The sequence below is a fragment of the Heptranchias perlo genome, chromosome 7 (assembly GCF_035084215.1).
Source record: "Heptranchias perlo isolate sHepPer1 chromosome 7, sHepPer1.hap1, whole genome shotgun sequence".
Taxonomy (NCBI): domain Eukaryota; kingdom Metazoa; phylum Chordata; class Chondrichthyes; order Hexanchiformes; family Hexanchidae; genus Heptranchias; species Heptranchias perlo.
This window is the reverse complement of record NC_090331.1, coordinates 42,027,019-42,053,340: the sequence shown is the minus strand read 5'-3', so window position 1 is coordinate 42,053,340 and position 26,322 is coordinate 42,027,019. Positions and strand designations below refer to the sequence as shown.

At 42.4% G+C, this 26,322-nt stretch overlaps 1 protein-coding gene across 5 annotated transcripts in view; it reads left to right on the top strand.

The window, feature by feature from the left end:
• Positions 1-26,322, top strand: part of tank (TRAF family member-associated NFKB activator) — a 96,304-nt gene that overhangs the window by 28,773 nt on the left and 41,209 nt on the right. For 4 of the 5 annotated variants that reach the window (XR_010963416.1, XM_067987382.1, XM_067987380.1 and 1 more), the window contains exons 2-4: positions 9,019-9,153; positions 13,903-13,993; positions 20,144-20,298. Coding sequence is in view for 4 of the 5 variants with exons in the window: in XM_067987382.1 (XP_067843483.1) it covers positions 9,052-9,153; positions 13,903-13,993; positions 20,144-20,298 (348 nt within the window). In the remaining variant the exon portion in view is untranslated. Of the gene's footprint in view, positions 1-9,018; positions 9,154-12,844; positions 12,950-13,902; positions 13,994-20,143; positions 20,299-26,322 lie in introns of those variants that run through there. The other variant, XM_067987383.1, reaches the window with a different exon arrangement.

The following is a 26,322-nucleotide window of genomic DNA, read 5'->3' as shown; positions in this document are numbered from 1 at the left end:
GCAGTGTGTACCATCTACAGAAAGCACTGCAGCAACTCGCCAAGGCTTCTTCGGTAGCACCTCCCAAACCCGTGATCTCTGCCACCTAGGAAGACAAGGGCAGCAGGCACATGGGAACAATACCACCTGCATGTTCCCCTCCAAGCCACATGCCATCCCAACTTGGTAATATATCGCTGTTCCTTCGTCGCTGGGTCAAAATCCTGGAACTCCCTACCTAACAGCACTGTGGGAGAACCTTCCCCACAAGGACTGCAGCTGTTCAAGAAGGCGGCTCACCACCACCTTCTCAAGGGCAATTAGGGATGGGCAATAAATGCTGGCCTTGCCAGCGACGCCCACATCCCATGAACTATTTTTTTTTAAAGTCAGGGAGTAAGAAAGAAGACTGGAGCTCAACATAAAGGGAAATAGGGTTTTTATAAACTCTTAAGCAAAAGAATAGTCGAAGGAATGGTAGTACCACTTAGGGATGAAATATACTTGAGTTTGAAGAATGTTGGGGATGCTTAATACGTACTTCACTGCAGTTTTTATAGATAAAGGTGAAATTAAGACTGACCGAATACCTGAGGAGGATGTGGAAGAGGCATTGCCAGACACAAATATTCAAAAGAACTGTATCAAAAAGTGAATGGGACTAAAAATAGAAAAATCACCAGGGCCAGATGGTATGAATCTCAAAAGACTGAAGAAGGTTGAACATAAGAAACAGGAGCAGGAGTAGGCTATATGGCCCCTCGAGCCTGCTGCGCCATTCACTAACATCATGGCTGATCTTCTACCTCAACTCCACTTTCCTGCCCTACCCCTATATCCCTTGATTCCCTTAGTGTCCAAAAATCTATCGATCTCAATCTAGAATATACTCAATGACTGAGCATCCACAGCCCTCTGGGGTAGACAATTCCAAAGTTGGGGAGAGACAGAGAAGGTAGAAATCAGGATTCCATTTGGAAATAGGAATTGTACTGAAAGTCTGGAAGGTGGTGAATGTCACAACCCTGTTCAAGAAAGGGGAACAGGATAAGCCAGGGAATCATAAACCAATTTAGGTTTACCTCAGTTGTGGGTCAACTTCTGTGTCCATACTATGAGATGAAATTGATGACTGCTTAAAAAGGCATGGGCTAATCAGGAATAGTCGGCATAGATTTGTACAGGGCAAGTCATGTTTGATTATTCCAATTGAATTTTTTGAGGGAATCACTGATTATGGAAATACAATAGATATTGTATGCACAGATTTCAGCAGGAGAGTTTTGTGAGCATAAGAAATTTGTTACAAAAATGAATACACATAGTATTAAAGGGAATGCAGCTGTGAAGAGAGGGATAGCAAGGGCCAAAAAGCAAAGAATAGAGGTAAATGGATATTTTTTGGATTGTTGGGCTATGGCTATTGGTGTACCCCAAGGTTCCATGCTGCAACCTCTTTTTCCCATTTGTATCAATGATTTGGATTTCGATACAAGAGGAATGTTATCAAAGTTTGCTGATAATACCAAATTAGGGGTATGGAAATCTGTAAGGAGGAGATTGCAGAATGACGTAAACCAGTTAGAGTGAGCAGACAGCTGGCAGATGCAGATCAATGTTGATAAATCTGAAAGAGTACATTTTGGAATACAGAATGGTTGAAAGGAAGTATATACTAAATTATAATATTTCTTATTAAAGTGGAGGAACAGATATTTCTGGGTGCAGATATGTAAATCTTTAAAGGTGGAAGTGCAAGTCATCTAGAGGCGTTAAATATAAAAACAAGTAAGTGACGTTGAACTTGTACAAGACTTTAATTAGGCCACAGTTTGAGAAATACATGCATTTCTGGGCGTCCATTATAGGAAGAATATTTTATATGGAAAAGGTGCAGCAAAGAATGATGCCAGTTTTGAAGAAAGGCTGAAAAATTGTTTTTATTCACAGAGAAGGTTAAGTGGGATCTAATAGAATGTTCCAAAAGCGTGAATGAGGTGACCGTTGAAGACAAATACTAATGTCTTGAGTGGATGACTGTAGAATTTCTGGCAAAAGCTAAGTATATTTGGCCATAATTTGCTGTAGCAGTGCATCTAACAGTGTCTGTGGTTAGTTAGACTTGCCTGTGCACATTTTAGGTTTTTAAATTTTTTGAGTGGCAAGTTGCTGAAAGTGTGAGCTGATAACGTCGCAGTGAGGGAAACAGGGTATCTGGGACCTGAGTGAACAGGGCAAGCAAATGTGTATCTCCTTAACCAATCAGAGTGAAGGATTGTGAAATAAACAGCACAAGGACTGAGAAGAAAGTGTAAATTAGAGTGGGTGTATTCAATATCAAATTAGATACAGAAAGAGAAATAAAGAGGAAAAGAAAGATTGGATTATGAGAGAAAGGAAAAGTTCTTTTTTAAATTTTAAAATTTAAAATTTTACATTTTTAAAATCTAAAATTTTACATTTTTAAAATCTCCAACAATTAAAACTTGAAGGAATGAGATGATTATTAATTGTAATTAATTTTCAGTGCCAGAGAGGTTGATTGACAGTAATTAACACTTGCACGTCGTTAAAAGGGTACTTTGATTTGAAATGACAAAAATTAACTTTCTATGGCGAGTTTAGTTCGTATCTACTGCGCAAATACAGCAACTTCATAACATTTAAAGCACTTCAGTGGTGAGGCAGGCAGCGAGATGCTGTTTTCCTGAAGCTAACAACGGAGCGGCGCAACTCGGACAGCAACGTTTGGATATCCGCGTTTAACCGCGCATCTATCCCTTGCCTGAAGTTGCTGTACCATTTGCGCATAAATAACCGCAAGCGCCATTAGTCTCGCTGTTATTTCGTCAGAAAATTCTGGCCCAATAGCACACTGGATCTGACTTCTGCTTATTGTCAAATAGCTGTACTTCCTGACAGCAGGTCTATGGTGGCATTTTACACTGGTCAAGGCCTGTTCCAGTGGAAGGTAATACTATTTGGGCTGTGCTTGCACCCACTACATTCCAGCACCTTTATCGATAATGTGTTGGCTGGTCTGATGTATATTCGTTTAGTGTACCTCGATGACAAACCACCTGAAGGATCTGTGCCACTCATTGCTGCAGGCAACAGGCTTGACTGTAAAGCTTAAAAAAGGAATGAATTTTTGAGAGAGGAAATAATATTCTTGGGAGATATTCCTTCTCCTCAAGGCAATAAACCGGATCCTGGATAAGTAACAAGCTAAAACAGTGTTTAATAACACTCCTGTGAAACACCTTGGGACGTTTTATTCCGTTAAAGGTGCTATATAAATGCAAGTTGTTGAATGTCAGACAGTTTCTTGAAATCAACTCAAACAATACATTGAGCCACTATTGTATTTAAAATAAACTGGGGCATGTTTTTCTATTAATTTAAAAACCAGCTTCTCTTCTGTACTGAGATAGAAGGAAGAAGCCAAGACCATGATGTATATTGTTTCCCTCCCCTTTCCACCTCTCTTTCTGCCCCCCCCCCCCCCCACCCTCCCTCCCTTGCAGTTTCTGATGCAATATTTGTGAGTGCTGCTGACACAGTGCTTGGTTAGGACAATTTTATATTCCTAATATGACAACGTGTTCATGTTCCTATTTTGAGAACCATGATGATGTTGGATGACCATGTCGTACCCTTGCTGGGTGATGTTCGGTCGCAACAGATGTGCATTTTTGCCATGAGTCGAATAATTGTGGTCAGGATACACAGTAAATGTAGTCCCATACATGTATAGTTGTGGCTTCTGCAATGTCCAAATGATGGTTAAATATTTTCTCAATTGCTGACCAGGCCATTTCCCATCATAGAACCTTGTGACCCAGTCAAGTGACCGAGCTTCCCATCACCATTTTCCCAGCTCAGCACAGCAACAATACCCCTGTCTAAAGTGCCTGTATGTACCATAAAAGCTCAGGAAAAATTTGGAATAGCCATTACAGGCTCTGCATACAAGATAGCTGTCAGCTTTACAAAAGCATTGCCTGCATTGATGGACTGTTTCACTTCACTTCTGCATTAAATCAGTTAATGGTACAGCTATATTGCTGTAGTTGGGAATGAACCCACCATAATAGCTGACTAACCTGAGGAACGTCTGATCTTGTTTCTAAGCCACGGGGGCAGATCCAAAGTACGATAGTGCCCACTTTCACGTTCACATACCACATTGCTCATTGGATCCACGCAAGAAAGTCAAGACCATGTAGTTTTTTGTAGATTATCAGAAACTGGATGGCCTGACACAAGCTGATGCCTATTCTACGATCCACACAGAAGGAGATCCTTGAGAAGCTTGGGGTGGCAAGTGTCTCATGACTCTGGACCCAACTAATGGTTATTGTAAGGCGCAGAGGCCCATTTGTGCTCCGCATTTGCTACTCTGTTAGGACTGTATGAGTGTACATTTGTGTCTTTTGTGCATTTGGCTCTGACAAGAACCTGGGATTATGCTCTGGCATACATTTTAGAGACGAATATAAATTTGTTTTGTCCGGGTCACTTTTTAAGGTATTTATCAGACTCCTTATGAGAGAGATAGGCCAGATAGCTTTCATAGTGATGAGAAAGAAAGGAGTGCCGCATGAGAATACTTTGTAATTTAGTACAGCAGTCGCAGCTATATGTTTGTTATTTTCTACTTGCCGGGTAAGATGGTTTTGCTTAATAATTGTTGTAATATCTACGTTGTGTCATTGCTACTTTTCGCTCCTCTTATTGCTTAACACTTTTTTCACAGCGAAAGCCTAAATCATAGTTTAATGTTATTCTGCCGCTTTCTACAGTCGAGGAAGATTACATGAATGAAAGCGTGTGATAAAATCGGTAAACTGAAATAAAATGAAGAGGTTTCTCTATTCAATCTCTGGGTACGCTACTAATTTATCTAGATATCTGGGCAATTGGAAGCGCTTTCTAAAAAATATGGAGTGAAGCTTCACCTGTGAGTGGCCTGTGAAATTGAAAGCAAAAAAATCTAAAGTTTTTTAAAAAAAAAACTTAACAGCTGCTTGTTTATGGTTTTCACAAAATAACAAGAAGAAACATGGAATTCAATCTCCCAAATACCAGCAAAATTCCAAAGATACTTTGTTTTATTACCCAGATGCTTTTTATTACACAGAATTTGACTTGTTCAGTCGTTGTAAATCAATGGCCGTCATAATACATGACAGGGTTAATGCCATCTAATGCATAGTGTCAATAAAACAGTACAATTTTGAAATGATTCAGGCGATCCACGTGTGTGTCTGTCTATTCGGATGCTAAACAGTCCCAGGGTGACTGAAGTGTGCTGCATCTCTCCAAGCCTTGAGAACATCTGAATTTGGTGGGTCACATCACTTGCATAGCCTGCTAGTGCAGGCTTGCCCTTCAAAGCAGCAGGAACAGAAGTACAGCTGCAACCTAAGAGGCCTGTGGCTGCGGGACTGGCTGCCAGCCTCAGCCAGAAGTCCTGCAGGACTGAAGATCAGTGCAGTGGCAGAAAAGAAGGTAGCGTTTACCCTCTTGGGTCTTGCTTGCCATGTGGCCTGACCTCCTCGACACATTAATTTGAGGGACTTGGGCACAAAACCTAATGTCAGCTTCTTTGGGTGTGTCTCAAAATTGGTGTCATCAAGTCACACAGAAAGGACACTGAGGCAGATGGCCCCCTCCTGATTCAGCTCCATGGCTGTTTTTGCGTCGTTGCAGGTGGAGGTGCAGGCCCGGCTCTCTGGGGATACGCCAAAAATCTTGGGGCAGCGTAAAGAGGATACAGATCTGATGTAATGGATCTCAGCCCTTTATCTGTTCAGTTTTTTCTTGTTTGTTCTTGGGACATGGATGAAGTGGGCAAGGTCGTTTTTATATAAGTCCATCCCATGTTATGCTACTCTAGAGGCCTCTGACTGGGAGTTTTCTCGGTTATTTTTAAGTCCTGTGACAGACACTTAATGTGTAAAACACTGTAAATGTTCAGGGGGAAGAAACTGCTTGCATATGAAATGGGGGTGAGAGAGAAACATGATCATGGAATCTTACACCACAGAAGGAGGCCATTCGGCCCATCATGCCCGATCCAATTAGTCCCAATCCTCCGCTCTTTCCCCATAGCCCTGCAAATTTTTCCTTTTCCTTTTCCAATATATATCCAATTCCCTGTTGAAAGTGACTATTGAATCTGCTTCTATCACCCTTTCAAGAAATGCATTCCAGCTCATAACAACTCACTGTGTTTAAAAAAAACCCTCCATCTCCCCTGGTTCTTTTGCCAATTATCTTATATTTGTGTCCTCTGGTTATCTACCCTCCTGCCAGTGGAAACAGTTTCTTAAAGAGGGACCATTGTCGATGTTATAATCATGATGTGGAGATGCCGGTGATGGACTGGGGTGGACAAATGTAAGGAGTCTTACAACACCAGGTTATAGTCCAACAGCTTTATTGGAATCACAAGCTTTCGGAGCTTTCCTCCTTCGTCAGATGAGGTCACCTGACGAAGGAGGAATGCTCCGAAAGCTTGTGATTCCAATAAAGCTGTTGGACTATAACCTGGTGTTGTAAGACTCCTTACAGATGTTATAATCAGAAAACCTAGTCTATAAAGTTTTCAGAATATGCACTGGAGGTATTTGCATTTAGCTTGTGGATGTGGCTTTCAGGTTTTTGGATATTTTGACTTCTTCCATGCAAAAGATCTAATTAAGAATTATTTTAAAAATCTGCTTCTAAGTTGAAGCCTGCTCTAAAGGGGTTGTTTCCCAGGGCAGCCCTATTATAGGATGGGAATCAGAAGACAGACAAATCTTTTAGTTAGATAGCCTTCGACAATGAGGTTCTTTGAAATACTTTCCAGTATACATTCACACATTAGGGATTTGAATGCCTTATCCTTTTCAGATTTGCATGGAGTTAATTTCAAGAGGGACCTGCGTCCTGGCAGGTTTGATTGGCAGTTCAGCTAGTCCACGGTCCGAAAAGGGTCAAGAGTAAAATAACCTAATTTCCTGTCCTGGGGAGCTTTTGAAACAGCAAGGCTGTAAGGACAGTCAGTCTTTTGGTAAGGGGAAAGATGTGAGGGCCTTTGGTTAAACAGAGGTTAGAAATGTTGGAAGATTAATGGGAAATCCTCTTGTTTAAGTTAAGTCGGATGACCCACTAAAGTGGGGTCACACCGTGTGTCCTTTATTTTGCATTCTTACCCAAATGTTGTACGAATTGAAATAGGTGACTTTGATCACCTTACTGTGGAACAAAGCAACTTCTGATTCAAACAAAACTTCACCTCATCTCATGTTAACGTAGTCCGCCTTCAAAGAGATTGCAGAAGCACAAGTGCAAAAGACACGAGTGTTCCTACCACATTACAAGTGGATGCTATTGTTACATCCCAGGGTTAAGCTACCATACAGGCAGATATAGGCAGTATGAGTCAACTTCCATAAAAGATGCTCAGACCACTTATGGATGTGACTGACGCCATTGAATCCAACAAGATTGCTACAGTACACCTGATTCTTTCTTTTTGTCCCCATCTGTCTCATAAAGTCATGGCAGTAAGTACTTTGCTTTTAAAAATATTATAAAATTTCATTTAAAAGTCTTTCAATACTAATTTCTCTGAAATGCTGCATGTAACTTATATTGTTTCAACAGAAAAAATGTACTTATATGCTGTATGGTCTAGCTTTTTAGAATAAGTGGGGAGGAAAAGGAAAGTTAACCGAGGAAATAGGTAAATGTAGCCAGGTATCAAACCTTAGTTTCTCATTACATTGTAGAACTATGCAACAAAGGCAATATACTGGGAGAGAGGAATAGATTTTTTTTTTTTGATTAATTCACAATCCAGTTTATGTGTAACATAAAGTGCATAGCAAAAGGTTATTAACTGCTAAAATGTTCTAACAATTCACAGTAATTGAATAATCTTTACTTATGCATCTTTAGGAATGGAGAGCAGAAGATTGACTTGATATGACGTTGAAAATGCTCTAATGAGTTAAACGACTAAACTAATACTGCCGTCTAGGCCATAAGTTCAGGAATTCTTCCCAAAACCCCTCCACCCCTTTCTCCTTAAAACCTACCTGTTTGACCAAGCTTTTGGCCATCTGTCCTAGTGACTCCTCCTTTGGCTCTGTCAGTTTTTGTCTGATTACGCTCCTGTGAAGTGCCTTGGAGCATTTTACTGTGTTAAAGGCACTATACAAATGCATGTTGTAATCAGTCCAAAGCAAAAATTGTCATTTGCAGCATCCATTGGCAATTTGTCCCTGACATTTCTTGAAATCTGAAAGCCTGAGTAAATCCTGCAGCCTTGTTTTTTTTAAAAAAGTAATGAAGTCAATTGTACAACATACTATATTTCCCCCATTTAAAATTGTTAGTTCCCATTTCATTATGATGAGGGATGTCAGTGTTGCATAGGGAAATGCATTTTTTTGTGCAGTAATGGTTACTCCAAGACGAACTATACCGTAAGCAGAGTAAAGCTCCCTCTGTTCTTCTCTAATGTGCCTTAACCCAAACAGCATCCATTTGGAACTGGGCTGAGACTAACAACTAATTTTGTGTAGGTACCTTGTACTTATGATAAAAGTTCCCTTCATTTATATCAGTCTGGGCTGGATTTAAACCTAATCTCTGAAGTGAAAGAACTAAGTGTTGACCCAGTGCATTGCTTAATCTCTCTATCTCCAGTAGTTTTAAGCCTTTTCATATTAAACCAAAAATTGGCTTGAAAACTTAGTAAATGAACATGATATGTAAAAACTTTTGTGCTGATTTGGGAACTTGCACTCTTTTTGAAACTGACTGCAATAATTTTTAAAAATCAAATTATAATGGAACTGTTGTAGAGGCTGCAGTTGTGTTATAGTAGCAGCGATATTTTAACTTAAGAAAGTCAGTACACTGGTGAGAGGACAGGTGTGATTTAAGTTATCAGCTTTAGCATGTTCTGTTTCGATATTACTATCTTATAAGAAGTTGTACATACAAGTATAAATGGTAAGTGTGTTTTTTGTGTTGCAGATATTTTAGGTTCGTAATGATATTTTGGTAAATATGGATAAAAATAATCTCGGAGAGCAGCTCAACAGGGCATTTGATGCCTATCGTCAGGCATGTATGGAGAGAGACAACATCAAGAAAACTTTAGAACAACGGGTATGTTGTCCGATAATAGATTATTGTATACTAAATTAGGTACATGGGATGTGTGTTTCACTGAAAAATCATAACTACTTGCAGTACCTGTTATGTTTCTGAATTTTTTTCTCGGTAACAAACTTTTAATGTCCTAAATAAGGCTTTAAACAAAATAAGTCAAAAATTTACATATTTGACAATAACCTAATTAAATTATTCACTAAATTGTCTTGTGTGTCTTTTACTACCTTCTATTTGAAGGCCTCAGCCTCTCCCAAAAGCCTGGTTTTCGACTTGAATTTTTTACCCAAAGCTGTTAGCTGAATCAGCAGCCTGAGCATGTGTAGGAACATAGGAACAGGAGGAGGCCATTTAGCCCCTCGAGCCTATTCCGCCATTCAATGAGATCGTGGGTGATCTGTGACCTAACACCATATACCCGCCTTAATTCCAAACTTCTGCCACACTTTGTGGGTAGAAGTGTTTCCTAACTTCACTCTTGAAAGTCCTGGCTCTAATTTTTAGGCTATGTCCCCTAGTCCTAGACTCCTCAACCAGTGGAAATAGGGTAAACAGAGAGAAACTATCAGTTCCACTTAATATCTTGAAAACTTTGATCAAATCACCCCTTAGTCTTTTAAATTCCAGGGAATACAAGCCTAGTTTGTGTAATCTCTCCTTGTAATTTAACCCTTGGTATCATTCTAGTGAATCAACGCTGCACTCCCTCCAAAGCCAATATATCCTTCCTAAGGTGCGGTGCCCAGAACACAGTACTCCAGGTGTGGTCTAACCAGGGCTTTGTATAGCTGTAGCATAACTTCTACCCTGTTATATTCTAATCCTCTTGATATAAAGGCCAGCATTCATTTAGCCTTTTTGATTACCTGTCCATGACATTTTAATCTGTGTATATGAACCCCAAATTCTATTTTGACCTCCACTGATTCAAGCTTTTCACCATTTAGAAAGTACACTGATCTATCCGTTTCAGGTCCAAAGTGGATGACCTCACACTTGCTTACATTGAAATCCATTTGCCGCAGTTATGCCCATTCACTTAATCTATCAATATCGCTCTGTAATTTTATGCTTCTAACTAAGCATATCTTAGTGTCATCGGCAAAGTTGGATATGTGGCTCTCTATCCCGTCATCTAAGTAGTTAATAAATACAGTGAATAGTTGAGGTCCCAACACAGATCCCTGTGGGACACCACTAGTCATATCCTGTCAATTTGAGTACCTGCCCATTATCACTACTCTGTCTGCTGCTGCTTAACTTCCCAGGATGCATCAGTACCATTCATTCAGCTGAACTGATGGAAGATTTTCCTTTTAGCTTCAAATACACAGTTGCTTTTCTTCAAATAATTTTGAAAAATAAGAGGGTAAATTTCAAAAGCTTTACTGTGGTAAACATAATGTGTAAGTGGTATGTGAGTGAGAGAAAAAGCTTTGAGTTCACACCTGTTGTAGCTTTTGTTTTGTGTTCTTTAAGCTTCGGAAAGTGTGTCAAGCAGAGGGAAAGTGAGAAAGACAGACAAACTAGAATCAGAGAGAGACAGGAGAGGAGGCAAACCTTTCTTCACGTTAATATTGGTTCAGTTTTATAAAAAACTAACCTGTTGAACCTTGAAACCAATTAATTATTTTACCTGTACTAATTATTGGTATTAGGTATGTGAGAGTGAGAGTGAGAGTGAGAGTGAGAGTGAGAGTGAGAGTGAGAGTGAGAGTGAGAGTGACACAGACACACAGATTGTGTTACTTCATTTTAATTTGATTTTTAAAAAAAAAAATTTTGGAAGCAAAGAAAGTCTATCTGAAGAAGGGAAACACATTGGAGAGGAGGGGAGCAGGATGAGGGAGTCTCTGACCTCTCTCCATTCGCCCTTAGAGTAGTGAGTAGGAGATTGCGGGGAGGTGGGGGGAGATGGATAGATAGCTAAGGGTTGAGATGAGTGCCAGCAGAGGAAAAGGGAGGATACAGGGCCTGAGAGAGGAAGAGGTAGGTGTAGTAATGGGAGTGAGGAGGTAGAAAATAGTAGGGTGTGTGATGAGAGAGGTGGGTTAGGGAGAAGCATAACTGATTGATTGAGTGAGGGGATGGAAAGGGAGCTGCTGACAACCACGTTTTTCCTGTGACCGCCCATTCCATTTCAGCCTGCAGCTTTTGATAACTCCTTTCCCTGCTAAACCACACTGTGCTGCTCACCGCCTCCCACCTGAAAGTAAAGAAGAAAAGTTTTTTTTTAAATGAGAGAAGCTAAAAAAAATAGGTTGGGAGAGAAAAGCAGAAGAGAAAGAGACAGACAGAAGCGTAAGAGGGAAGACAGAAGAGAGAAACCATTTTCTCTGACTTGCGTGTGTAATTGCACGGGAGATAGACTGTTACTCTGATAATTATTCAAATATTGATTTCATTCCACAAAGAACAATAATTCAGGGCAGGTGTAAATTTATGTTTTTTGCACAATATTCTTGAGTACAGTAGGAAAGTAAATGAGGGAGCCTTGCTGCACAGGAGAGTGAAAGCAATTTGGAGAGCCAGTCAGTTTGTTAATTTCCAAACCCTGTTGCCTCACAGTTGTCATCCAGAGCTCAATAGGATGTTATTCATTGCTGGATCTTTTGGAGCTTCTTGTTTATCTAGTAGCTGTACTTGAGCAGCTCTGTGCATCTGTCACCCTCTTACTCTTCTATTTCTCTCTCCCTAATTCTTTATTGCTTCTGTCTGTGTGCTCTTCTTCTTTTTCTTTTATTTTGGATAAGAGGTGGTGGGTGGCATGGAAGGTGACAAGTGAAGGGAAATTGTAACTTGCAGCCCTTGGTGGCTCACTTTCCATGTCCTCTTTCTCTCTTTTCCTCCCCCCCCCCCCCTCCCCCCGCTCCTCTTGCTTTTCCATTCTTCCTTCATGTATTCTATGTCTTCAGCTTCTCACTCCCCTTCCTACCAGCTCCTCCCATTGCTTCCCATATCCCTTTTGAATTATCTATTCAATTTCTGTATCCTCCCCTCTTCCTTGCTCCCCTGTTACCTCCCATCTGCTTTACCCCACCATCAAGTCCCTCCTTACGCCACATTCCGCCACTTCCTTGCAATCTCCACAACAGCAGGAGACCAGACTACTAAAAGCCAGTTCATGTTTTAAGTTACATAAGTGCTTCAAAAATATTATTGATGGTTGCTTTCTTTAAAGTGTTCAAGTAACTCAAAGTAGTCCTGCTTTTAGCAGTGTAGGACCTCAGTACCTGGGCGTGTGGGGTCCTAGCAGATGGAGGGCCTGCAATGGGCAGTGTGGTTCAAAAGACTTTGTGGCAGGAAACTGGTGCAGCAGCTGGTGGATTGCAAGGCCCTGGATCGTAGGAGGGAGTACAGTGTTTGGTGGGGTATGTGGCCCAGATGCTGGGATGGGTTGGAGTGACTGGTGGGGGTGTGGAATTCTGGATGCAGTGATCAGTGGCGGTTTGGAGTCTGGGCTGGTGGAGGTGGTAGTGTGGTTTCCCACAACAGTTCCGGGAACCCCCATAGAGGATTCCATGCCTGCAGTTTGAGGAGCTGGGTTCCTGCTGTAAACATGAATTGGCTTTTAAGTTTCTTAAGCACTTTTTAAAAAAAAAATTAAAAGTTACAAATTGTGTATTTTTTTAAAACACTCCGAAGTGTTTAAGAAACTTAAAGCCAGCCCTCTCTGATACCAGGCACTGGGATGGGGATCGAGGTGCTGAAATGGAGCCAACCTCAGGCAGAATGGTGCTGTGAGCACAGCTCCACCAAACTTGGAGACGGAAGCTGGAGGATTCGAGCAAAGGTGAGAAAAATTAATGGGTGTGATCAAATGTGACGGAAAAACATGAAGGAAATAGCGTTATGGAAAATCGTGACAGGAAAAGTGTTAAGAGAAGTTTGCACTATATGCAAAATTTTTAACATTACTATTAATTACTGCTTGTGCTGCTCAAGTCAGAGTATGTGTAGTTTGGTAAGGACAGGAACAATATGTCATGTAAAACACAATGCATTATCGTGCTATTAATGTGTAGCTGTATCCCTTTCAAGCTTTTTTCATTCATTCTCAGGATGTGGGTGTAATTGGCAAGGCCTTTATTGCCTATTACTAATTGCCTTGAGAATATGGTGATACAACTGAGTGGCTTGCAAGGCCACTTTAGAGGACAGTTAAGAGTCAATCACGTTGATGAGTGACTGAGTCACATGTAGGCCAGACTGGGTAAAGACGGCAGGTTTCTTTCCCTAAAGGACATTAATGACATTCCACAGCTTCATGGCCACTTTTAATGATACCAGCTCTTTATTCCAGCTTTATTTTTTAAACTGAATTCAAATTCTCAAACTGCCATGGTGGGATTTGAACTCTCATTCTTTAGGTTATTAGCCCAGGTCTTTGGGTTACTAGTCCAGTAGCATAACCACTATATTACCGTAACCACAACAAAATCTAATTAAGAAGTAAACTTTGGGTGAGTTCATTCGAAGGTTAAATGCTGCTCAGGTTGGAGATCAGCCTGGTTTTGTGCAAAGGTCAGTTAAGAGCCTGCAGATATTGTGGTTCTGGTGTTTTCTGTTCGAGTTTTTCCATAAATTGTAAACGATTGCCTTTTTTTATACTTCTTTGTAAGTGTGAAATTTGCATTCTGTAGTGATTGACATAACTCTGTTTTACAATATATAGATCATTATTATTTTAGAAAAATGTATAGATAATAGAATTATTGCATGAATTTTATTTTTGTTCAAATACAGATTGATGCCTTGGAGCAAGAAGTGGCAATAAAACAAAATACCATTGTAAAATTACAATTACAATCACAATCTGCCTCTGCCACCCCCAGAGGTAAGTCCTGACTGCCAAGTAATGAGAAAAATATTTTCTCTCTCTTCCCCCTCTTCGTTGTTTAGAATACTCACTGGGCATGCTCATAGATGCATTTGTCTCTTTGAGCATCCAACCCATTTGAGTATTCCTCTTCACTTATTCTTTGCACTGTAAGGCTGTGAGGTTATTTTGGAATATTGGTCTTTTAGTTAACCGTGCTTTTTCATTGTGTTTCTCAACTGTGTTTTCCTTGAAATCTACAATATTCGTGTTGTTATTTCCAGTATGTGTTTTCTTTTTTTCTTCCTTGTTTCCTCTTCACTGCCCCCTTCAAAAAAACTGGTTTTGTTTGAAATTACTGAAAGGTCTTGTTCAAGCTCCTTTTAAAGCTTTTGGCACAGATTTCTAGTTTAATTTTTACTCCCATCATTGGGATGCAGATGGAATGAAATACTACTACTTTCATTGTATGTCCCATTTTGAGGATAACAAAAATTGCTTAACTGAGATGCCATCTGCCAGCTTTACTAATTCTTGAATGAATTGTTTTTACTCTGTATACTGCCTTTGATAAAGTTGCATCTTTGTTGAAAGAGTTCAACATTTTTTTTTCCTATACTTATTTTTTATATTCTATTCTGAAAATGTTTCAGCAAATTTCACCTGATCTGCCGATTACCATAGGCCCCGATATTACCAGGGAGACGGGATGGCAGCAGTGGGGGGGGGGACTGGGCCCGTGGGTAACCTGCCCAGTGAAATCTGTCCGTTCCCCATGCGATCGCGGGTAAATTGAAGCCACCTAACGTGGCTTCCGGGTTTCCCGTCGGAAACCTGCGCAGCGAGCGGACAGCGTACCCGCATCACAGGCTGTCAGCTGGAGGAGCCCTATTTAAAGGGCCAGTCCTCCAGTGACTGCTCCTGCAGCAAACACCCACACAGGACCATGGAGCAGCCCAGGGGAAAGGCTGCCTCCAGGTTTAATGATGCCTCACTTCAGGTCTTACTGGATGGGGTGAGGAGGAGGAGGGAGATCTTCTACCCGGCGGCCGGGTGGAAGTGGCCTACCTCTGCCACCAAGAAGGCCTGGCTCGTGGTGGCAGAGGAGGTCAGTAGCAGCAGCAACATCTCCCGCACCTGGATCCAGTGCAGGAAGCGCTTCAATGACCTAACTAGGTCAGCCAAAGTGAGTACACTTACTCATTCTCCTACATTCCATCTTCCACATCACTGCCCCCACCCCACAACTCCTTCGGTACTGCCAACACTACTCCATCACATCACTCCTCGCACCCACTCAAAACTCATCCTCAACTTACCTGCACTTACTCACCTCCCCTGTACTCATCCTGACACTACGACTCAACCCAATCCTAATACAATGTCATGGCTTTGTCTCATACTCAACCTCTGATGCATCTTTTTCACGGTCAGCCTCACCCAAACCAATGCATTCAGCGGTTGGCCACGTCACCATCCCTCACTACGCCTCTCTACTTTCTCCCCTTATAGGAGGAGAGCCCAGAATGCACGGGAGAGGGCGAAGACCGGAGGGGGGCCGCGACATCAGGTCGTCCTCACGGACGCGGAGCAGGAGGCTCTTGAAGTGAGCTGCACCCTCGAGTGCCTGTCCGTCGAGGACGCCAAGACTGCCACCCGACAAACGGCTGGTGACGGAACTTTAACATTCAGCACTCACAATAGCGAATGATGTTAACATGCCTTGCCATCTTCAGCACCTCATCATCTGTCATCATGCTTGATGTTGCCTTCTGTTCCCTTACAGGGCCTTCAGTGACTGCTGTGACGGCGGAGGGCGATTCCTCAGAGGACCCGCTGACCTCTGAGGGGGCACCATCACATCTGAGCAAGCCATCCACCAGCGCAGATACACACACCTCGATGGGTCCCCGTCCTCAGTTAGTTGGGGTTGCACATGGTGAGTCACGACATACGTGAGCACGAGCAGACACTGGTGGCAGGGGCAGCTGTGGAGAGTCCGCGTCGGTGGGAGCACTCCTCTCCAGGCTCTGCTCAGCTGGACACAGATGCTGAACCCTGGGGGCCATCCTATAAAAAGAGAACGATCGAGGGCAGCAGTACATTTGAGAAGTGCTGGAACAGGTGCCACGCGCACTCTCCACAATCACGCAGAGGATGGAGGAGTCCAACTCCTGCATGAGTGGAATGGTGGCACAGGTACAGGGGGCGATCTCTGAGATACTGTCACAGGGACGTGAGGGCATCGCTGAGATCGTGACGCGGGTAAATGCGGGAATGTCTGTGATGGAGGCTAGCCTTCCTTCCATCGAGCTTCAAGCAATGAGTCCACTGAGGCCCTGACAACGGCCCTTTGGACTCTGGGTGAGCAACTTTCTGCCGCCTTTAACAGGCAGGCAGATACACTAGCACTGGCCTTATAAGGCTTCACACACGTCCTTCAAACTGTCGTCCAACATGGTGGTAGGAGTGATGTGGGCCTGACCTAGGAGAGCGATGATGGCGAACGGGGACATGGAAGTGGGGACGCCACTCAAAGCACTTCCACGTCTCACCCGTTGCCCCCCTCTCAACCAATAACCGCAATGCTGCCGCCTCCTCTCCAGTTGGTCGAGTCTGCCCCTGCTTAGGTGCAGGTGGAGCAGTCTTTGGAGGGGCCCTCACGAGCACCGAAACCCAGAGGATGTTGGCCCAAAGCATCTAATTGGTCAGGGCGTGAACAAGAGCAACCTGCCACTACCTCTGCTGCAGCCACAGGGGAAGCACCACTTAGGAGTAGTCTGAAGCGTAAGGCAAAGGTTTTGTGAGCACAAAGGGGATGCACAGGGTGTTTGATGGTTTGTCATGTTTTTTATTTATATTTGATTTTTGTTCAACACATTAAATATTATATTGTCACCACTACTGCCACGTCTCAGCCATTCTTGACTGACTTGTGCAATAAGTCCCTTTCGTGACGTTCACCATGAACACCCACACTTGATGCCACCCATTGGGTCACTCTACAGTGGGTGTATGTGTAGTTGCACAACTATTTTGTGGGGGAGGGGGCTGATGTGGCCGCTCCTCTGTCCAGGTGGTGACGACTGGACTCTTCACACTGTCTGATGTTAGGAGAACCGTTCACATATCAGTGACTCCCTGACCTCGCGAGCAGCCAGGTGAGCCGCTGTTCTGCCCATGGGTTGCTCCTCCTCTTTTGCTTCCTCCTCCTCCTCAATATGGGTGGCAGATGTGGTTGGGGCCTCTTCCAGCGGCACCCCTCTGTTGTGGCATAACAGATGACTATAATGCGTCCCACTCTGTCTGGTGTGTATTGAAGCGCTCTCCCAGAACGATCAAGGCACCTGAAGCGCATCTTGAGCAGCCCTATAGCATGCTCAATTGTAGACCTGGTAGCGATGTGGCAGTCATTATATCGATGCTGTTGCTCGGTGGTGGGGTTCCTCAGAGGTGTCATGAACCACGTGTGCAGGGGGTATCCCTTGTTCCTGAGGAGCCAGCCCTAGCGGGTGTTCGGTGTGTGGAAGATGGGCGGGATGTTGGACTCCCGGAGGATGAAGGAATCGTGGCAGCTGCCAGGATACCTGGCGCACACGTGCAGGAATCTCTTGTGGTGGTCACAGATGAGCTGAGTGTTGATGGAGTGATAGCCATTGTTGATGAACAGTCCTGGCTCATGTGGAGGTGCTCGTATTGCTATATGGGTGCAATTGATTACATCCTGCACCCGTGGGAAGCCAGCCACAGCGTGGAATCCGACTGCCCTCTCCGTCTGGCTGAGGTCATCCATGGGGAAGTTAATGTAGTGCGGGGCCCTGTGAAACAAGCCGTCGGTGACCTGTGTTATGTTGTGGAGAAGAAAAAAAAATCATGAGGGGAGGGAGGGATTGAATTCGGGAAATGTAATCTGGTCATTGACATAGAGCGTTAATACATCATTGTCAGTCAACAAATCTGAAAATGCTTAACTGGAGGAGGGCAAATTTCAGTGAGTTAAAAAGGGATCTTGCCCCGGTGGATTGGAATCAAAAATTTGTAGGCAAAACAGTAATTCAACAATGGGAGGCCTTCAAGGGGGAGTTGGTTCGGTACAGAGTAGACACATTCCTACGAGGGGGGAAGGAAAGGCATCCAAAGCAGGTGCTCCCTGGATGACTAAAGATATAAGAGATTAAAATGAAACAGAAAAAGGAGGCGTATGAAAAATGTAGGGTTCATAATACAGTAGAGAACCAGGCTGAATACAGAAAGTACAGAGGAGATCTAAAAAAGAAATTAAGAGGGAGTATGAGAATAGATTAGCGGCTAACATAAAAGGGAACCCAGAAATCTTTTATAAAAATATAAATTAGTCAAAGGAAGGTTGGGACCAATTAGGGAAAAAAAAGATGATCTTGTGGAGGCAGAGGGCATGACTGAGGTACTAAATGAATACTTCGCATCCATCTTCACTAGAGAAGAGGATGCTGCCATTGTAGCAGTAAAGGAGGAGGTAGTAGTGATATTGGATAGGATGAAGAGAGATAATGAGGAGTTACTTAAAAGATTGGCAGTACTCAAAAGTAAAAAAGTCACCTGGTCCAGGTGGGATGCATCCGTGATTACTGAGGGAAGTAAGAGTGGAAATTGCAGACGGTCCGGCCACAGTCTTTCAATCCTCCTTAGATATGGGGATGGTGCCAGAGGACTGGAAGGTAGCAAACCCCTGTTCAAAAAAGGGGGGAGGGATAAACCAGGCAATTACAGGCCAGTCAGCTTAATGGTGGTGTAACTTTGAGACAATAATCCAGGACAAAATTAATTGGCACTTGGAAAAGTATTGGTTGATAAATGAAAGTCAGCATGCATTTATTAAAGGAAAATCATGTTTAACTAACTTGATGAAATAATGGAGAGGGTTGATGAGGGTAGTGCGCTTGATGTGTATATGGACTTTCAAAAGGCATTTGATAAAGTACCACGTAATAGACTGGTTAGCAAAATTAAAGCTCATGGGATTAAAAGGATAGTGACAGCATGGATACAAAATTGGCAATGGGGCAGAAAGTAGTGGTGAACGGTTGTTTTTCAGACTGGAGGGACGTATACAGTGGTGTTCCCCAGGGGTCAGTATTAGGACCACTGCTCTTTTTGATATATATTAATGACCTGGACTTGGGTATACAGGGAATAATATCAAAGTTTGCAGATGACAGGAAACTTGGAAATGTAATAAACAATGTGGAGGATGGTAACAGACTTCAGAGGACATAGACAGACTGGTGAAACAGGCAGACACGTGGCAGATGACATTTAACGCAGAGAAGTGTGAAGTGATGCATTTTGATAGGAAGATTGAGGAGAGGCAATATAAACTAAATGGTACAGTTTTAAAGGAGGTGCAGGAACAGAGAGACCTGGGGGTGCACATACACAAATCTTTGAAGCTGGCAGGGCAAGTTGAGAAGGCTGTTAATAAAGCCCAAGATCTCATGTGCTTTTTTAATAGAGGCATAGAGTATAAAAGCAAAGAAGTTATGCTAAACATTTATAAAACATTGGTTAGGCCTCAGCTGGAGTGTTGTGTTCAATTCTGGGCACCACAGTTTGGAAAGGATGTCAAGGCCTTAGAGAGGGTGCAGAAGAGATTTACTAGAATGGTACCAGGGATGAGGGACTTCAGTTATGTGGAGAGACTGGAGAAGGTGGGGTTGTTCTCCTTAGAACAGAGAAGGTTAAGGGAAGATTTGATATCGGTGTTCAAAATCATGAGTGGTTTCGATAGAGTAAATAAGGAGAAACTGCTTCCAGTGGCAGGAAGGTTGGTTACCAGAGGACACAGATTTAAGGTGATTGACAAAAGAGTCAGAGATGACATGAGGACATTTTTTTTACGCTGTGAGTTGAAATGATCTGGAATGCACTGCCTGAAAGGGTGGTGGAAGCAGATTCAGTCGTAACTTTCAAAAGCGAATTGGATAAATACTTGAAGGGAAACAAATTACAGGGCTATGGGGAAAGAGCAGGGGAATGGGACTAATTGGACAGCTCTTTTAAAGAGCTGGCACAGGCACGATCGGCCGAATGGCCTCCTCCTGTGTTGTACCAACTATGATATTGGTTTACCAATAACAAATAACAGACACTTTCGCTTTCACCTTTTTTTTTCTACTAAACTATTTTCAGGCAATATTCTTGGACAAGCTCAGGTTCTGGACACTTTGCCACAGATCAATGAGAGTGACTTACTGAAAATCAGAAGAAATGAGGCACAACATCCAGTAGCGTGTGACCCACCAGATGAATTGAAAGTAGCATTGGAGAGAGAAAGATACTGTAAGGTAAAAACACATTAATCTGTATTTACAAATGAATTGAAGGATGCCATGATCTTCCAATTTCAGTACAGTCTTTCTCTGTCTCTCACTCATTTTCTCTCTCACTTGCTGCTCAACCATGGAGGGATCATAGCCAAGTCTGATCTGATCTTGGCCCATATCTACAAACGAGCACTTCCAGCAGAGGTCACTGAATGATTATTAGAAGTGGCTGCCCTCCCACTGGTGCCAACCAAGTGGCTGAAGTCTGAGTGCTCTACCACTGCCTCAGCTCAGATTAGCTAATTCAGCACAGACTAGGGCTCAAACCTTGGTTCTCCCTCCACTACTTAAGGATAAACTTGCTCAGCCATCAGTGGTTCCCTCATTTGTCCCCAGCTCCCTTTATTTATTGCCCATTCACAATGTCACTGCTGCACTGTTACTGTTGCTCAGTATGCTGGTTAAGATTTGCAGCTGAGCAGTATACTGAACTTTGGTAGTGAAACTAGTGGTATCCAAAATGAGGCAAATGTAGGACTGCATCAGGTAAGTGGGAATGTAGTTCTAATATCAAAATATGGCTGAATTACATCTTGGAGGGAATTCCTTATTTTGTGTAATTCTTAGACACTGGACGTATAGTCAAGCAAAGAAAGTCACCCTCACTCATGGTAGTTTTGTTAATCAAAAGTAATTATTGAATGATGATATTCATATGAGCATCCACAAAGAAAAATCAAACCAAAAATGACTTTCCTTTACAAAATCCCACTTTACATTTATTAATTCGCAATGTTATTATGTAATAACTTAACAATTCATACACTCATCAGGCAAATCATTAATACATATACAACCTTTAAACCAAGGATTTTGCTCATCGTGCCTGAGGGTTGATCAGTTAATAAGAACATAAGAAATAGGAGCAGGAGTAGGCCAATCGGCCCCTCGAGCCTGCTCCGCCATTCAATAAGATCATGGCTGATCTGATCCTAACCTCAAATCTAAAGAACACAAGAAGTAGGAGCAGGACCCGGCCACTCAGCCCGCTCCGCCACCCACAGGGCCTTGACCGATCCGAACTCAGCTTCATGTCCAATTTCCTGCCCGCTCCCCGTAACCCCTAATTCCCTTTACTTCTAGGAAACTGTCTATTTCTGTGTTAAATTTATTTAATGATGTAGCTTCCACAGCTTCCTGGGGCAGCAAATTCCACAGACCTACTACCCTCTGAGTGAAGAAGTTTCTCCTCATCTCAGTTTTGAAAGAGCAGCACCTTATTCTAAGATTATGCCCCCTCGTTCTAGTTTCACCCATCCTTGGGAACATCCTTACCGCATCCACCCGATCAAGCCCCTTCACAATCTTATATGTTTCAATAAGATCGCCTCTCATTCTTCTGAACTCCAATGAGTAGAGTCCCAATCTACTCAACCTCCCCTCATATGTCCGCCCCCTCATCCCCGGGATTAGCCGAGTGAACCTTCTTTGTACTGCCTCGAGAGCAAGTATGTCTTTTCTTAAGTATGGACACCAAAACTGTATGCAGTATTCCAGGTGCGGTCTCACCAATACCTTATATAACTCCAGCAATACCTCCCTGTTTTTATATTCTATCCCCCTAGCAATAAAAGCCAACATTCCGTTGGCCTTCTTGATCACCTGCTGCACCTGCATACTAACTTGTTGATTTTCTTGCACTAGGACCCCCAGATCCCTTTGTACTGCCTGCAGTACTTTCCAGTTTCTCACCATTAAGATAATAACTTGCTCTCTGATTTTTCCTGCCAAAGTGCATAACCTCACATTTTCCAATATTGTATTGCATCTGCCAAATCTCCGCCCACTCACCCAGCCTGTCTATATCCCCTTGTAGGTTTTTTATGTCCTCCTCACTCCCTACTTTCCCTCCCATCTTTGTATCATCTGCAAACTTTGATATGTTACACTCGGTCCCCTCTTCCAAATCGTTAATATAGATTGTAAAGAGTTGGGGACCCAGCACTGACCCCTGCGGAACACCACTGGCTACTGGTTGCCAGTCCGAGAATGAACTATTTATCCCAACACTCTGCTTCCTGTTAGATAACCAATCCTCCACCCATGCCAGAATATTACCCCCAATCCAGTGATTCTTTATCTTGAGCAATAATCTTTTATGTGGCACCTTGTCGAATGCCTTCTGGAAGTCTAAATACACTATGTCCACTGGTTCCCCTTTATCCACCCTGTACGTTATGTCCTCAAAGAACTCAAGCAAATTTGTCAGACATGACTTCCCCTTCATAAAGCCATGCTGACTTTGTCCTATTAAATTATGTTTATCTAAATGTTCCGTTACTGTCTCCTTAATAGACTCCAAAATTTTACCCACCACAGATGTTAGGCTAACTGGTCTATAATTTCCAGCCTTCTGCCTACTACCCTTTTTAAATAAGCAGTTTTCCAATCTGCCGGGACCTTTGCCGAGTCCAGAGAATTTTGGAAAATTATTACCAAAGCATCCACAATCCCTACTGCCACTTCCCTCAAGACCCTGGGATGTAAGCCATCAGGTCCAGGGGATTTATCCGCCTTGAGTCCCATTATTTTACTGAGTACCAATTCCTTAGTGATTTTAATCGTATTTAGCTCCTCCCCCCCCTAGAGCCCCCTGTTTGTCCAGTGTTGGGATATTCTTAGTGTCCTCTACCATAAAGACTGAAACAAAATATTTGTTCAGCATTTTTGCCATCTCCATGTTTTCCACCATTAATTTCCCGGTCTCATCCTCTAAGGGACCTACGTTTGCCTTAGCCACCCTTTTTCTTTTTATATAACTGTAGAAACTCTTGCTATCTGTTTTTATATTTTTTGCTAATTTATTTTCATAATCTATCTTCCCTTTCTTAATCAATCCTTTCATTACTTTTTGATGTCTTTTGAAGACTTCCCAATCTTCTATCGTCCCACTAAGTTTGGCTACCTTATATGTCCTTGTTTTTAGTCGGATACTATCCTTAATTTCGTTACTTAGCCACGGATGGCTGTCATTTCTTTTACCCCCTTTTTTCCTCAGTGGAATATATATTTTTTGAAAGTTGTAAAATAACTCCTTAAATGAACACCACAGCTCATGTACCGTCTTATCCTTTAATCTATTTTCCCGGTCCACTTTAATCAATTCCGCTCTTCAGTACTCAAGGTCCTCTTCTTGCGTGATGTTCAACTGCAGTGTGCGTTCCTTGTGACTGCCGGGTGGTGAAGAAGAGCCTGTTCTTCTCTCAGTCTTTTGATATTTTTTTACCAATAAGACGTAGGATTGGGGAGGGTAATGCTTTTTGTCCAATTGCTCCCTGTTGTTATGCCTCACTCATTAACATAATTCAATGATTGACAGTTTAGGCTTTGATCATGTGACTGGAGACCCTTTGATGTAGTAAAGACCACGTGCTTGAACAATGGGTTGTAAAAGGCCCCTTCACTCTGTTTATGGCCTTTCAAGTTGAGATAGCCCCCTTACATTTCCATGCAGACATTCTTAATGGTCCTTACATCTCCAATTTTGATTGCTTCACTGACTTCAAATCCATTCCTTAAACCATTTGACCATATGTTGGGTGCAATACTATTTGATGTTTTACAAATCCCAGTTCTTCTGAACAGATTACCAGATAGGAATGAGAGCCACTTGCTTTTTTCACACCCATCATTGCTTTCCTGATCAGAAGCCTTTGATGTATGTCTTTGTTGCCTTTTCATACATTGCCCCCTGCTGTGTTGAAAAGCTTGTGCTTCCAAAAGCCCATGTGTTTTGAAAGCCTGACAACGCTTTAAGCTCAATATTATCCATCTAACTTATTTATTTAATAATCTAAATATCTATGCACAGTACAATGTCTTAGATCCCAAAACTCATACTTCTCCAATGCCATCAGCGTCGGTGAGGGAAAAACAGAATTTGCAAGAACACAGCTTATCATATTATTGTGTTTGCAGGTTTTCAAATGCCTTTGTTTAAAAGAGGTACAGTTAACCCTTTCAAATATCTTTTGTTAAAGAGGTTTTGAACCCCACATTCCCTCCTGAAGTGGGTCTGTTGAATCTTTTGACTGATGCACTTCATACCCTGAGCATTTTCCTTGGTTATTAGGTTTTTATCATTGATTCCCATTTAGGATGGGTTTGCTGTGACATATGCAAAAAGAATCTTTATTTTTCATGTTTTCTGATTAAATGTCGCATTACACATAAACAAATTATCATAATAAACACTAGTAAACATTGCGTACATATCAAAATCATACTAATCATTCCAACCGATGGGTGTTGTCCAACATTATATACTGTCTTCCACCATTCATGAGCACCTAGCACGTTTATCACTTTTTCTACGTTCTCATTGTCTTGCTGCATTTATACAAGGTGCTTCTGTGAAGTTTTAGTACGTTCTATGATGGATTTTAGACTCGAGGATAACGGGGTATGGATATCCAAACTGGACCACGGCTTTCAGGGCCTCATGCTGCATTGATATATTAACTTGAATCGTGGCGATATCGTGAGTCACCACGGGTATCAGCACGATATGACCTATCTTGGTCAATTCCGTTGGTACGTTACAAAGGGTTGGGGATTCTATCAGGCACACTTAGTCGCCGTGCTCATATGTGAACTTTGTGATAGTCACACAATATTCCCCCCGTCCCAGATAGACACTTGTCACCTGGTGGGCATCCCATGTCTGCAGTTACACTGTACACATAGGAGCTGGCCATCCAGGGTAAACCCACAGGCAGCTATGCCTGGGATTGTGCTATGATACCTACATATCCAGGATCCTCTTGACCTGGTACAACAATCCAGGCTTGGGGCCTTCCATGTGGCTCCCTTTTTCATAATCCGTTTGGGGAATCATATAAATTCCTTATGCACATCCCCTTCAATAGTTCCAATGAATTCTACCTTAAACACTTCTCGTTTATCCTTTTCTATTAACCGTGGTAACCACATAACCACCGGTATCAACACAATCTCTGTTTTATTGTCTGCATCTATTTTACATGGTCGCCGGGCATAATAGGTTGACCCATATCTCCTGATTTTGCACCAGTCGGTACTATTCACATTTTTATGGTGTTTGAACCAATTCTTAAGGGTTTTATCACTTACAAAGTTGGGTACCCTATTATTTTCAATATCTGCCAAGCCCCCAAGATCTTGTACTTCGTTATTATGTTGCTGGATTATTTCATTAATCTTCCCTCTTATCTTAATCATTCCATCCACCATTACCTTTATGGACTTCAGTCTTTGTTGTTCCAGAATTTCATCTTTCTGCCCTTAATTTGTTTTACTCAGGATCCCCTTCATTTGCTGTCTCATAACCTCATTGTGTTCCCACATGCTCTCTCTGTCTCTGTGTTCCAGCCATGGCTCCAATCCCTAACCATTCTACTAATCCTCTTTCTACTGTGGGTACTATTGGTTATTGGGGTGTTCGTAGCATTGTCCCAGACAACATGAATCAAGGATTCTTGAATGTCCGGGGGCCAAGGCTCATCCAGATCCCGGCCTGCATTTCTCCGGACAAAATCCTTAATCTGTTGTTCTACTAATTGTTAGTAAAATTCTTCATGTTTTGGGTCACCTAGCCCAGGGGGCATGTGTACGGCACTAAGATTAAATACCAATTGTACAATCTCGTACCTCATTATTATACAGTGCCTCGTGGGTCCGAGTTACTACCAGACCATTCTTGGGGCCTGGGCTTCTGTGGAGGGCACAATATTTTGGTTGCCCTCCGTTGATGGGTCATCGCTATGAACATTACTAGCCCTCCCCTATCGTCATATTTGTTAAAGATGGTGCCACAGCTAAACTGTCCCTCATGTCTTTTATTAAATGCTGGCCAATTTAAATCATTTTCTACACTATCCTGCCTTAAATAGGGCACCTCTATTGGTGACTGTAAAGTTAATGCTGGTCTAAATCCTGTAACTTGACAATATAGAGGCAGAAGACGTACGGAGCAGGGAAAATGTCTGGTCTCCAGTTAACATCTGG